The following is a 15,245-nucleotide window of genomic DNA, read 5'->3' on the forward strand; positions in this document are numbered from 1 at the left end:
ACGTATCTCCAAAACACTTTTCTTTTACTTTCTATTTAATTATCATTAAACTGTGAAAGCTGAAAAAGAAAACTCTTACTTTTTTGTTTTTGGTTTTGAAGATTGTATTGGGCATTCGGAACTTTATGAGAAGCTACAGTTGCCACAATTTTTTATTTTTATTTTTTTGTATGAACTCGCGTTTCCCACAATCCTGCGAGTTTCACGCCTAAACCACGGATTTTGTTTGGTTCTCTATGTGGGACGCGAAACGCTCAGCTGCGCCGACCACAATGCCACGATATATAATATGAATGCAGTTATATTTCGGAAACCCTCACCGCGTGTGCTCTCGGGGTGTAGACAACCGTGACTAAACGTTGCAGTTAACATTTGGTCACGGTTCTATATACCCCAAGGGCTCCGTGTTATGCAATGCTTGTCCTATTATAGGTCATCACGGGCAAGTCGATGACAGTTTGCTTCCGCCTTCGCGGTAACAGAGTGCGTGGTGTCCGACTGGAAAGCTCCGACGCTAACGGGTCAAGATGACGAGGGCTCTATCTAATCGAACGATCAATTGAAGGATTGATCTGTTTTCCAAAGCCACTACTGAGCCTCGACGAACGCCGCAGTGCCGGGATTCTTACGCGAACGCCGGGATTTCGATACGAGAGCGATGTCGCATTCCTCAAAGTGCGCAGCAGCGGCAAGGAATCGGACCTGCAACCTAGTTTTCAGCAGCGCAGAGCGACAGCCACTGAGTGAACTGCCACGACGTAGTTACAATGGCCCTGCGTAACAGTGTTTAGATCGTATATAGTTACCCCACTTTCGTATATAGAAAGTGTTTTCCTTGGTGTCTGTAAATTCATGTTAATGAATCCCGTATAGCTATTGCTCTGCACTCTTTGTTGTTTCGACTGCGCACATCTCGCGTATAAACGCTCAACTGATCCCCCTATGCAATGTCCACTGGGCGAATGTGGGTATACGAATAAACAAATAAAAATAAATTAATTAAATTAATGTGTAGGGAGGCGGAGTCAATAGACGAGGCAAACGACCTCATCGTCAGGCTGCTGCTCTTTACGGGCAATGAATGAATAAAGAAAACGAGATTAATAAATGCGAATCAGTGCGTGGCTAGCTACATGTCTTCCCCGTCCATTCACTGAATCCCCCCCCTCCTTGATTATCGATAATGCACTGCGAGTCAAAAGAGAAACCGCGGGCAAAGTGGTGTCTTGAATCGAGTATGTGAATACCCAAATTTTCGCCCGCGTCCCGCAATGAAGTCACAATGCGTCCACGGGTCTCCTCTCCTTGTGGGCGGAAGAGGTGACGTCACTTAAGGCATTCAGAAATGTCCGCCATGCGCTGGAAGTGTCGCTAATGGGACAAGCGGGGTCGATCCTTTACGTATAGCGTTGACAAGGAACTTTCAGCAGACATGACGACTTTGCCGAATCGCTGACCAAAAGTGAGAGAGAGAGAGAGAGAGAGAGAGAAGCGATGCGAAGGGGATCACGCCACCGCGGTGACGCCCGCCTCGTCCTCTCGACAGTACTTCGAACCCGCGACACGTGCTGCTCACGTGACCTTTCCTCCGCCGCTGAGTGCACGTAACTCTTATTAAACGCGCTAAATTAAGTTTTCATGATTTCGTAAACAATTTCATGTGCCAACATCGGCTCGAAGAGGGATTCACCTCTACCTTCGGGCTAAGCTTATCCTGGAAATCCCCCTTTTCTTCCTTCTTTACGGGGACAGTTTCCAAATTGACAAGCGCTGATAAAGTTTCTACATGACACGAAACTAGACGAGCGGCTTTAGTAGAGCCGCCTTCTGATGTACATAAGTACTCGTCACTTCATCATCATCATCATCATCATACATCCATCCATCCATCCATCCATCCATCCAAGTACTTTCACTTCCCTCTTCCGCAGTGCAGAGTAGCAGACTAGAGCGCTCTAGCGCAGGTCGACCTCTCTGACTTTCCTATCAATAAAATTCCTATCTATCTATCTATCTATCTATCTATCTCCCTTCAGCCCTAAGACGTATACAATTTTAGCGCGCCCGGCAATAGTTGCAGTAGTTCAATCTTCTCTTTCATCCCCTAACCGAGCCGCACGCTTGAAGTAATGTTTCTTCGTATTCGTGCAACCTTTAACGCACTCCGAGGTTCAGATTTAATACGGCCATACGCTTCTGTCTCGTTCGTCTCACGTGCTGCGACCCGCCGTGGTTGCTCAGTGGCTATGGTGTTGGGCTGCTGAGCACAAGGTCGCGGGATGGAATCCCAGCCACGGCGGCCGCATTTCGATGGAAGCGAAAACACCCTTGTACTTAGATTTAGGTGTACGTTAAAGAACCCCAGGTGGTCGAAATTTCCGGAGTCCCCCACAACGGCGTGCCTCATAATCAGAAAGTGGTTTTGGCACGTAAAACCCCATAATTTAATTTTTTTTTCACGTGCTGCGGCTCTTCTGCTATAATGCGATCGACATCGATAATTGTTTCCGAATCCCCCCACCTTCCGCAATTACCGTACATCTCCGTAAATACTCCACTACGTTGTGCACTTGAAATAAATATACTGCATACTTATATAACACTTTGCACGCAGCAGTCAGGTAAGATACGGTTGGTCACCGCAGTAATATAGCGGTGTGTGTCCTTTTCTGCGAGCTGCCCCTGTGCCCAAACCATTAGGCCACAATGAGATGATGATCGCCGCGTGTGCGAGAGCGCGTGCGCCAGCTTACTTTACGCCGCATGCGCAGGAATGTGCACGGGTACTTGAAGAAACGAAGGCGCACACTTTTACGAGAATTGCATTTTTAGTGTTTTTAACGTTCCGGCCCCTTCGTCGGAGTAAAAACCGCACTACAGTAGTCTTTATTCTGACGAAGGCCGTGCCACGGACGAAACGTTAAAAACATTATAAATGCAATTTGCGTAAGTGTGTGCCTTCGTTTCTTCAACTATATATATATATATATATATATATATATATATATATATATATATATATATATATATATATATATATATATATATATATATAGCACATGACCGGGGTAGTTGGAGAAGTATGGGAGAGGCCTTTGCCCTGCAGTAGGCGTAGCCTGGCTTATGATTATATATATATATATATATATATATATATATATATATATATATATATATATATATATATATATAGCCGTTTCACGAAAGCGTCAAATGAGCGAAAGAGCCGGCGTACGTCTGTCGTCTGGAGGAGGGAAAGGGCACCCGAGTTCCCATTGGCTGCGACGCCACGTCACGAGCCCGCCTCGACGGAGCAGAGCGAGCGGGCGAAAGGGATCACGTGATGCCGTGATAGCGCGCCAGGTGTTTCGAGAGGGGGAGGAGGGTATCGCCGCGACGTCACGTGACTCGTTACCGAGCCAGCAGGCTGCTGCTGCTGCTTGTTGGCTCGGGCAGCACATGCCGCTGTGTGGTACATTACTCGAAGCGCAAAACTCGAAGAACTGCTCAGCGCGTTCAATGGGACATTAATGCTTTAAGCAATAATACAACTAATTGAGGCATTAATACAATTCATAAGAAGCAATGACTTAGAACGGTGGTCCTTTGTTCTTCCTTGTCCGTGTGTTTCTTTGGGGCTGTTTAATATGAATTATCATAAGAAGTGCTTAGATGTCTTCGGATTTTTTTTTTCACTCGAGTTCAGTTTGAGAGTCGTACGCTGAAAGCAAACAAACAAATTTATGAAGAAATATAAGCACGGAAAATAATCTACGAGAAGAACCTTTCTTGCACGCGTCATTCATGCCTTCCCACGCGCTCACAGCAGGTCGCTGCTCGATAAACGCGTGCGTGGTCGTTCGACGCGTGCCGGACTAGCTTATGATGGCGTTTCGAGGTCAAACAAGTTCGCCGATCGTGGCAGCTCTTCTTTCAAACTCTTTAAGGTCAAGGCGCTGTTGTGCGGCCCACGTCCGCAACGGTTATATAGAGGGGGGGGGGGAGGTGCGTGGGCCTGAGACGCGCACCTTTTGCAAGTTTTGTGTGCATGGCTAGCTCTCTCGCTCTCTCTCTTTCTTTCTTCCTTTCTTTCTTTCTTTTCCTTTTTGCGGTTTTCAGGAATATGACGGCTGTAAACGCTAGTTGCGCCACGCCTGCGTGCCAACCTGTAAACTGTAAAAATTCGTAAAGATCGCGCGTTAGCAACCGAACGAAGGTGTTCGGGGGGGGGGGGGGGGGCAATTCTCTTATATCGTCCTATACATAGCACACGTACGCCTTTCGGGAAATACGTGTGCGCACTTTATTAACGGTAACTTGGCTGGGCGCAGCATACAAACAGCAGCAAACTTGAATCGGCGCTGAACGACGGGCAACAACAACAACACAGCTTCTTTTAAATCACGGTGACTCTGTCAGCGGATTCGCCGCGGTAGAGCCCACGTGGCTGTAGGGGCGCTGGTGAGCTCGAGGTCTCGGGTTCGATCCTGAGTGCAAAAGCGTTCGTGCTTATGGGTGCTCGTTGAAGAGAACCTCGCTTGCGCCGACGGCGTGAACGCGCCACGAGCGTCCGTGCAACTGCTATATGCTGCCGCAACAAAACGAGCTTTTGCGGTGTATGGGGAACGCTCTGTGTGTTTCACCAACTTGCTGATAGAGACCGCATATTTTTTTTTTATATTCTCAACATTATGGAATTGTATCCTGTACAAACGTTTCGCTGTAGCTCAGTACTATATCTCGCCAGATATCCTCTAGGAACTGCGCCGGTCGTGGAGGAACGGATGCGTACCGACAAATCATTTCCTTTCCGTGTTCCTTTCAACTTAGACGTTCAGCCAATGCGTGGTGTATATACCGCACCGTTCCCGTGCCCGATACTTCCATTATACGTGCTGTCACGCTTTCCTTAATACATGCGTTGGACGCGTGTAATACATACGTAGAATTTCGCTGGAGCCAGGTTTCTTTAAGCTTGCAGTCGTGGCAATTCTTAAAAGACTAAAGCGTTTTGTGTACGCTGTCCAGCTCAAACACAATTTGCGTAAATGCACCAGCCAAATAACAGGTTCGCCTATTTAGCTGAAGTGGAGCGGTGAAACTTGGACATCTAGGGAAATTTTATGGGTGATCCTGACATCATTGCTCGGCCGACGGCAACGTTTGATAGCGTGAAACGACTATAGCTCTTATTTTATAATTACAGCCTACAGCAGTTACATTAGGAGAGCAAAGTCATCAAGCTGTGAGCGGACTCCAGCAGGATGGGCTCTCTTTCATACGGTGAAGGACGGCAGCACTGCGTTTTTATTTTTTATTTTTTGGGGGAGCTCGTTCGTAATTCTTCGGTTGTCACCGACCGTATATAGCCCTTCTGCTTTCCCTATAGCAGCGCCACATTCCTGCGTTGAATTGTAATCTCGGCAGTGAACTCTCGTCGTCGTATACTGCCACTCTTCAGGGTGATCTTCTAGCGCTTAATTTGCTCGATGTTGTTGTTTCTTTCTTTCAACTTTTATTGTTATTCTCTTGAAGCGAATATATAGAGCCATTTGCCTCTTTCGACCGTTTTCGTGGTCGGTGGTGGTATAGTAGTTTCACTATCGATACGAAGGCGCGCCGATGCAAAGGGCCCGCGTGTTCTCTGGCGCTCGAGGGCGTTGTGACGTCATGCTTTGGCGGGGGCGCTCGGGAAGGACGGCCCTCGTGCTCTTCCGCCGCCCTCCTCTCCCCCTTCTGGCGGTGGCGGGAGAGGAGGCGTGGCAGTCGACTTCCGCGCCGCTGCACGATAACGCGCTTATGACGAACTGGCTTATATGTAATTATACATGCGTAATTCGGCGTGATGCACAGTCAACCGCAAAAATTTACGGGACGCAGGATCTGCCAAGAAGCTGAATTCTCGCGAAGCGCGTGGTCCCACAGCTTCGAAGTAAATGTTCCAGCATGTAGTAGTAGCCTTCGCCACCTACACAGTGATTCATTAAATACGAAGTGTCATGCATTAACAGTGCAGGAATTCACATTTGAAGGGGAAACCGTATCACGTAAACTTTTGTTGTTGACTGTATATTTACGTGATATAATATGATGATTAGTCGGCGCTTTAACTGTGGTTATTGTTATTTTAAGTGTGTGTGTGTGTGTGTGTGTGTGTGTGTGTGTGTGTGTGTGTGTGTGTGTGTGTGCGTGCGTGCGTGCGTGCGTGCGTGCGTGCGTGCGCGCGTACACTTCTGTATGCAAAATGCTCTCCCTCCCTGTAAGTAACCCTAAAGAAAGGGCTAACGGTGTTTCTAAATAAATAAATAAATGTGGAGGCACCTGCGCTGTAACGTCTTTATCGGCGAAGAACGAACCAACCAGGACGCCGTCGCAATCCAGGATGCTGCGGCGAGAGCAGGTGCGGCAACTCCGAACGGGCGTTCTTTTTCCTTCCTTTTCTTTATTTCTTTTTTCGCCTCCTTTTGTCTTTCGCTTACCAAGCTTCTTCTGACGGAAAGTGTGTCGTTGCTGGTAAATTCGCAAATTATTTTCGAATTGCATGTGTCCTTAGTGACCCTTTAAATCGGCCTTTTCACTAACGAATCATATTTACTTTTTTGGCGATGTCTGTATGGCGAGCAGTCCTTTTTTTTTTCTTTCTCCCAACTCATATGCAAAATGGTAAGTGGTTAAGGAAGTGTTTGTTTAGTGAACGTATCGTAAACACGTGTCGTGTGTACGTTTGTACTAACAACCGGAAGCAAAGGAATACGTACCACAGGCTTGCAAAAAAAAAAGAAAGAAAAGAAAAAAGAAAAGCTGAATTTATTCGCCATCCAGACGCGCAAACTGAAATTCACTAGTGCACTGGAAAAGTTTGGCCAATGCCAGATTTGCGCATGCAGTATTTCAAGTTAGGCTCACGTGTGTCTCCCGAGGTGGGACTTCCTCGCCGTGCATATATAGAAGAAGCAACGCATGCGTGTATACGAGCACTTAAAGGGCCCCTGAAATGGTTCGGAAAAATTTTGTTGACGCGCAGGGTACAGCTAAAGTTAATCATTCGCACCACAATTTGTATGAAACGTCTCATATTAAGAGAGCTACGGATCGTTACAAGTTACCCTCCTCCATAGCCACGCATTTTCCCCTCAACTCGTTCGCCGAGTGATCGGGGCTAAGCTCCGCCTTCACTGGCTATGCGTAATGATCGCACGCCGTGTCGTCGACTTCCGGTTCCCTAGGAGCGAGCGCGCGCAGCCTCTCAAAACTCTCCGCCAGCTGCTGGGCAGTCGACCCCAAGCGAGAGCTATCGAAGCAGCGTGCGTTGCGTGCAGTCTGTCGCAGCGCCGAACGTGTCTGGTATTCCGGTAACCACAGGCTAGCTGGGCGTTTCGACGGAGCGGTGGAGGCATAAGGAACTCTAGCGTAGACGTACGTGAGCGGCCTGATCGGTCTCCACGGTCCAGTCAACTGTTGGCTCAGAGCTTAACCAGCCAAACAAAGAGCTAATATTGCTCTAAGCAAGTGTAAAACATTTGAAACATTTACAAAAACAACGTGTTAACGATTACACTCCCGCGAAAAATTTACACCAGCAGCAAAGAACAATACATTTTGTTACTGCTACTGTGTGTGGTCGAGCTCTGTGCCACCAGGTGGCTGCACCGTGCAGACCATTCACATTTGCGCTTCTGCTCATCCCGTGAAACGACACCCAAGGGAACACGGCCAGGCCCTGTCCCCTTGCGCTTGCGTTTAGCCTAATACCGGACTCGCGAAACGCTATTGCGTTAGTAATTTCCGGTGTAAAGTGACGGCCGCAAACGCGCAAATCCTGGCGCCGATCGGATGGCAGCAGTCCGATGCGCTGCAGCCAGTCCGCTCGTCTGCTGCCTTGCAGAGGGACATGACGTCGCAGCTTGACATATTGCCAGTCGTTACGTTTGCAGTCCACAACACAACAAAGTCGAATCATAGTGCTCGCGAAGAGACTGAGACGGACTCTGACCGCGGAGCTCTCGTCAAAATGGAGCACGTTGTAATACAAGCAGACGACGCTTGCTGTGTGCCGGAAATGCTTAAGGGTACTGAAAAATTGTTTTTGTGCATTCTCTTTCTGTTACTCTCCTTTTATAGAAACAAATTAACTAACATTCCAACTATTACGAACATCATTTGTTCACCATAAAGGTGGAAAAATTATATTTGACGCGCCCTGGACAGCCGATCGGATCGCAGGCCCACATGACGTCAATTGGGTGATTTACGTCATATGGGTAGGGGCGGCTGAAAATTCCGGCGAGCAGTGTGCTGCGATCGGCAGCGATGTACATTTTGAAAACCTTATAATAAAATACACGCTTTACGCGGAGCACTCAGATTCGTCAATTAACGATCAGAAGGACCTACTCTTAACGACTCAGTACGTTTGTACAAAATCGTCAAAATCGTTTCAGGGTCCCTTTAACGACTCCTTTCGGCCGACCTTCCTCCTTGGCTTGGGGATGTAGTACGGTGTTATACGCGAAAGGGTATAGTGAGCAGAGAAATCCAAAAGACGTGTACACTCGCATTGAGCTGCACCACCATATATGGTGCGGTGTCCTTTAGCAAGACGCATTACAGCATGCAGCGCTTGATTAGCGCCGACCTTCGCGGTTTAGCGCCGAGCGCTGTATTTACCACCATGCACCGCACATTTCTGGTTACTCGACGTCACGCGTTTTACCTAGCAGTGCGATCGTTTGCGACGCCTATAATGGTTTGTAAATGCGAGTCTCACGGTCGCCAAATATGCCACTTGGTCGCGTGCGTTGCTTTCTTGTCTGTCTCAATGGGTGAAATTCTCCGAGGTGTGGGACGGTTCCACGCGGGAAGTGAAAAACGCATATCGTTCGAACGCGCATTGAAACCAGCGCTGAAAGTTCGCCTGCCAGCACCAACGCCGTAGCACATGTAGCGCTCGAATGAAACGGTTTTGTGACTTTTAGCTGTTTTGGGGAACTAACCCCCGCCATTCCGCACGGGTGGGGCTGTCTTATATCTGGAGTGTGGGTCCGAAGGCGTGGTTTGAACGGGGACATTTTGTTCTCGGCGCCATTTTTTATGCGGTTCTTGGAATCGTACGAAACCCTATGCTCGGAATGGCATTCTGCCAGTGTCTGGAAAGACTACGCGGGGACATGTCTGTGGGCTGACGTGTGAATTTATATATGTATCCAGCGGTTATATATGGCGTGCGCCCTCGGAAGGGCGCCATGTATATATATATATATATATATATATATATATATATATATATATATGCAACCGTCAGAGGGAGCTTTTATCTCTCGCGAGCTGCCATCACCCCGTTTCAAAGGGGACGCTCCTACCTTCCATCCAGCTCCTTGTTTACGTAGCGATAGGCGGCCCAGATGGTTTGGGTCGCGTCGCCCGGGGCAACCGTACACTCTCTCTCTCTCTCTCCGTATAGTGGCCATTTACGAAACCCTTTCCTGCTGGCGAGCCGGAACATTCGAGCACTGTACTACATTGCATCATATGCGTCGCGCTGACCGGCTGTCGTTGACAGGAAACGGGTAATGGACACCGCGTTCGGTGCGAACTGCACGCGTCATCGATGCATCCTGCAGAAGGCCAAATTGCACGGGGTGTTTCGCCGGAACGACGTCGTTGAAGGACTTCTTTTGAAAGCTAGCTAGCTGTCAGCTCGACGGCGAATCGACCCGATTGATTGACTAGTTTATTCATTGATTAAAAGTAGCGTGTTATTGAAAGTTATGCAGACTCTGTGTTTGCACACGCATGTACGCTCCCAGAAGGCTTTCGGGTTAGCCCTGTAGAACACAAGTTACGATAGTCTCAAAATATGGCTGGCCTGCACTGACGTCATCCTAGGCGCCATGCTTGTGACCCAGCACGGTGGAAAGCTGCGTCCATAACGTCACGTGCAAGCTATCTATAGAAATCTCCAGCTGGCACCAGTTTTGTTGTGTATAGTTAGAATGTTCGACAAGTGAATTTTACTGCCAAGTACAACAAGAGAGCTACAAACATGAGCTGTACGCCCGGGGCAGGTTCCTTATATCTGAAGACATCGAGAACGTGTACTTACACACATGGTGATAATTTTTTTTTAACATTTAAGCAATTTATTTTAAAAGCCTGTTGCAGATAAAATAATTCTTGTCCTTGAGCTGGATTATTCAGACAAGCGGAAATTACTCGCTCGAGAATTCGAAACACCCATTCTACTGATTAACAAAAATGCATTAATTATCTTCTGAATTGAAAACTTTACGGCAAATATTGCAATTTACGGATTGCAATATGTGCAATTCAAGTTGGCAAGTCGTATCCACTTTCAATGAATTTCCAGAATGACGCCAGCTTGGAGATATGCGCCATCAAACTCGCCGTAAGAAATGCACTGTTGTGTCACTTACTTTTCTTTAACAAAACGCTCTTTTATACGCTGATGCACAAAAGTAACTGGAACGCCTACGTATTTCGTCCCGCACTTTGGAAAATAATATCACGAAACTGGTGTCATCCTGGAAATTAACTTCAAGTACATACGTCGTGCAAGCTCAACGGCTACAATTCGTAAATTGAAATATGAACCGTAAAGTAACGAATCAAAAATTAATTAGTGAATTTTCGTTGATTAGATTAATATGTTTCCATTTCTCGTGCTGGTAAAGTCCGCTCTTCGAATAATCCAGCTCAAGGACAAGAATTATGCCATCTGCCACAGGCGCGATTTAAAAAAAAAAAATCCATGGAACCGAACAATTATCACCACGCGTATATTAAGCCTATGAGAACAAAGAACGCTTCATTGCATGGAGACGCTAGTCCGACTAAACTATATATGGGACAAAATATTTATTTTTCGTTGGCTAGCCTTGGCTGTCACAAATGCCTGACCGAAAGTTTTCTGGGGTCACGATCCACAGTGGGCATATTCAATTATCCGTCACTGACAATCCAGGATCGACTGCCCGAGGCGATGCTTTCAGCTAATGAGGTGTTTATTCAGCGTCTCGGACACCCATGGACACAGTCCGGTACGACAAATCGAGTAGGCCCACTGCTGCCACAGTGCGGATTAGAGATGGTTAGAGGGTCGCTGCTTGAGGGATCCCGGTTAATTCTATCACCCAGAAACCGGTACACCTGCGTTTTTTTTTTTTTCGGATGCATTGTCACTCGGATGATCGATTGGTCTGCTCATTGATTAGGTCTAACGTCCTAAGGCAACGCAGACGCTTCGAGAGGACCCGTAGGCTGTTCCCACATTTCAATCTGATCACTATATATATATATATATATATATATATATATATATATATATATATATATATATATATATATATATATATATATGCACGTTTCGTGCATTTCGCGCGCATCGAAATGTGGCAACGCCGTGGCCGAGAGTCGAACCTTCGACTTCGTGCTCGTCAGTATACACACGTCCGGCACCCGCCGTGGTTGCTCAGTGGCTATGGTGCTGGGCTGTAAGCACGAGGTCGCGGGATCGAATCCCGGCCACGGCGGCCACATTTCGATGGAGTCGAAAACACCCGTTTACTTCGGTTTAGGTGCACGTTAAAGAACCCCAGGTGGTCGAAATTTCCGCAGTCCCCCGCTCCGGCGTGCCTCATAATCGGATCGTTCTGGCACGTAAAACCCCAGAATTTAATTAACGAGTCCGGCATAGCTTTTCGTGTGCAGGGTTTTTTTTTTTTCGCTAAGCTGTCACCGAGTAGTAATTGATTTGGCCCGAAACTCGAGAAGAGAATGTGCTCTCGTTGATTTTGGTTGGAATTGTTTCGCAGTGAAATGTCGGAACCCACTCTTGGGGATCAGCCGTCAATCTGGCGGTACGAGGGCGTAAGAAAAAGAAAAAATAAGAACACGCAAGAAAATGTGAATAAATTTAAACGAAATGAACTGGAAGTTAGTTGATACAGATACGAATAATAACTAAATATGATCCGGTTACCCGCCGCATTGACTCAGCGTCTATGCTGCACGAGGTTGCAGGTTCGATCCTCCAGCTGCATCCGCGACGCTCATCCGTGGCCACAATACACAAATGTTCTTATATCGATATTTATCTATGGACACGTTAAGGAATTTCAGATGGTAAAAATTGGTCCGATAACCAACATTATGGCGTCCTTCATGGGCTGGTTTTGACACCTCAGTTGAATTTGTGGTTTGCTCATCTTTCAGCAGTGCGGAATGACATGCAGTTAGCATTTATTGACATTGGCTCTGTGCCATTCGTGCTAGGCTTTTTTAATTTCGTTCAAAAATGTTTGCTTAAGGACTAAGAAAAGTCAAGAAACCATTGTACTTGACACCTTAATCAATCAATAGTACCCAATTTATAACAGAGCATACATGCAGTTCGTGGGCGTATTCTGATATAGTACCAGAACTCACTACTAATACCGATCGCTCGAATATCTATATCGTGGAACAATTAGGGTGAAAATAATTATGGGCTTGCAGTTTGCGTGAAAACGGCGACTTCTTTATGTCCGTCAAAATGACATGATGCTCTGGACAATGCGCCCGTATTGCAACAGGTTTTCCCACCCTATGTCATTAAAAAATATCAACTTGACCCGGTGTTGCGCTGAATGTCCATGCGAGCAGAAGTCAAGTACAGCTCCGAAATATCTCCGTGAATGGATTATTTCAGATGTATGTATGAACCGGCGTGACATCATGTTACCTTTGAGTGCACGGTTTGACAACTGCCTGCGTTAGCGCATGCCTGAACGCCACGGCTTGCAACAAGCACCTCGTGAGAAAATCGCCTTACCGTGCAAAGAACTCTCCAATGCAGCTTTCGCAGCGACTCATTAATAGTCCTCGGTTTCTCTCTCTCTCTCTCTCTACTCAAAACACACACGGGCAATGTATTAACCACATCCGTTTCGTCTGCTCCGCGTTGGTGCCGTCTGCTACGCCTCGCGCCGTCTGCTACACTAGATGTCGCTTATAGTCTTTAAAAGGAGCCACTCGGCGACAACGCGCAACATGCTCTGTACTCAGCACGAGGAACTCACCGAATAGCTCATTTCCACCGGTCCAGCATCCGCGCACAATCCAGGCCGTTATCTTCGGACGTCGCGCCCCTGTAAGCGCTTTCGTCTGCTCCGCTCATCGCGCCGGGCTTCTGTTACTCGCTAGAGGGCGCCGCCATTTGCTTATATGTGCGTTTTATTTATCTCCCCCTCCCTTTTCCCTTCGCCTTTTTGTAGCGCGGTTGTGCGCACGCTTGCGTTGCCTGTGCACGCGCTACGCATCTGCCATCGCCCTCGCTCGACTTGCCACACCAAGGCGAGCGAGGGATAGCAGCATTTCCTTCTTTGACGAAGACGAGCGGCGCAGGCCCGAGAGTTGAGAGAAGCGCATCTTGCGCGGGAGACGTATCTTCGCTGTACATTGATGCAATATACTTGCCCCCCCCCCCCCTTTTCTTCTTTTTTAGCGCATTATATAGCTTTGGGGCGTGTTCATGTGGCTTCCTCCGCTTCTGCTTTCCCGAAAACTCCTCGGCACTGCCTCGCTTAGCCCAAGGCGCAAGCGGAAACGCCAAGAGGCTCTGCGGGCTCTGCGACATTTCTCTCCGCAAAGCTGCTCCCCCGTACACGCCTTTCTGTGTGTACTTGCATTGATAGCGACGGCGACTCGTCGGGGTAGCTTGCCGAGCTGCAGCGGAGAGGAGACTGGTTTACTTCTCTTGTGTGCGAGCGCTTCTTTTTCTGCTTGTCCGCTGCATTTTTTCTTTTTTCCTCATCGTCTGCTTTTCATATTTTCTTGCCGTCTGTTTCGCTTTATTTGTCGTCTGTTCGGTCCTTTCGCTCTCTGTCGTCTGCTCGTTTTGCTTCTTTTTGTCTTCTGTTCGCTCTGCCGATCGAGGGGCGAGGCGGCGTACAGCGTATATCGTCTCTGAACTTTTCGTTTTTTGATTGTTTTTGTTTTATTTCGCTCGGGTTTATTTACATCCGGCCGCAGCGCAACGAAGAAGGGTTTCCCGGCTGCGCGCCGGCGCTTTGAGAAAAGCCGACCGGGCGCCCGCGCGCATCGAGATTGGAATGCTACTCGGACTCCTGCTGCTGCTGTTGGCGCTGACAGACGTTGCGCGCAAGCGCTGACCCCCAAATTTCCCCCCACCTTCTCCCTTATATGGCGCTTCTGCACTATCGTGCGTTTGTGTATGCTACGGCGGGCCGAACGTAATACGTGGGCGACGTGGAACGTGAAAGAACCTGTTTAAGGTAGCCCAGAAGCCACGGGAGTGTCGTTACGAGTAGTTTTCGCCTGCCCGGCCCTTGGTTATTGATGGCTTCTTTGGCCGACGGTTGCGCGGGTGTGCGAATTGATCGGATGAGCAGATGCTGTATAAACGCGTTCGTTTATTTTTTCCCCCTCCCTCTATACGGTCGTCTTCGAGGGATAACTCGCAAATACTGGATCGGCCGGCACATTACTTGACACTGGGCGCACGTTCGGGGGAGTGTTTTTCCTGCGGCAAAGAACGCACAGCAACGTTGCGTGACGGCACTGATTGGTCGTCCTCTCGCCTACCGTTTTCACTGCAGTGAAAGCTTACAAAAAAGTTGCCGGGCTGAGCTGGTCAGTTGCGACTGAATTCTGTGACGTCAAAGGCACCTGGCGAGGGAAACAGACGGTGGCGTCGCCACATGCACATGACTCTTCTGCATAGCTGACACACCAAACCAATTAACGCTTTTTCGGCAAATTACCTATTCGACATTTCTGAAAGTTGTGGGGATGCGCGACTCACGCGCGTTCTTGTTTTCCCCCATCTCCTGCAATCCCGCTTCGCCGCGTGGCCTGCGTGACGCCCGTGGCGGTCGATGTGGTTGAAGCGCAGCGCGAGAGATGGCGCGAGTGTTGCGCTGTTACCGGCGGGGCTACTCGGGTGCGGGAGCGGAAGGCGCTTTCTCTTTGGGTTCGGGAAGCAAGCGGGACGGACGTGCCGTGTTGCGCGTGCGCCGACCCATGCTTCTGCGAGACCGTCTCGCGTGGCCGCCTTGGACACCGTTCGCGGGACAGTACGCGCGAACGACCAGGCGTTGGGATCCAGCATGGGGCGAACATATTCGCTCGCTATGCGGTCGCGGTAAGTCGGACTTCTAGATTTGTCGCGCGCCCATCGGCATGTTTTGTGGATAGCAACTCGGCTAGCAGGCATTGATCTATGAAAG

The 15,245-nt window shown here is 48.3% G+C and overlaps 1 protein-coding gene and 1 long non-coding RNA gene across 2 annotated transcripts in view; one reads left to right on the forward strand and one right to left on the reverse strand.

Moving 5' to 3' along the window:
- Positions 1-13,194, reverse strand: part of LOC142589828 (neuronal-specific septin-3-like) — a 101,764-nt gene extending 88,570 nt beyond the window's left edge. The window contains exon 1 of the mRNA XM_075701420.1: positions 13,077-13,194. Within this exon, the coding sequence (XP_075557535.1) occupies positions 13,077-13,088 (12 nt within the window). The 5' untranslated portion in view covers positions 13,089-13,194. The remainder of the gene's footprint in view (positions 1-13,076) is intronic.
- Positions 1-15,245, forward strand: part of LOC142589830 (uncharacterized) — a 94,884-nt gene that overhangs the window by 73,077 nt on the left and 6,562 nt on the right. The gene's annotated exons all lie outside the window — the stretch shown is intronic.

This window comes from Dermacentor variabilis, chromosome 8 (genome assembly GCF_050947875.1).
Source record: "Dermacentor variabilis isolate Ectoservices chromosome 8, ASM5094787v1, whole genome shotgun sequence".
NCBI classification, from domain to species: domain Eukaryota; kingdom Metazoa; phylum Arthropoda; class Arachnida; order Ixodida; family Ixodidae; genus Dermacentor; species Dermacentor variabilis.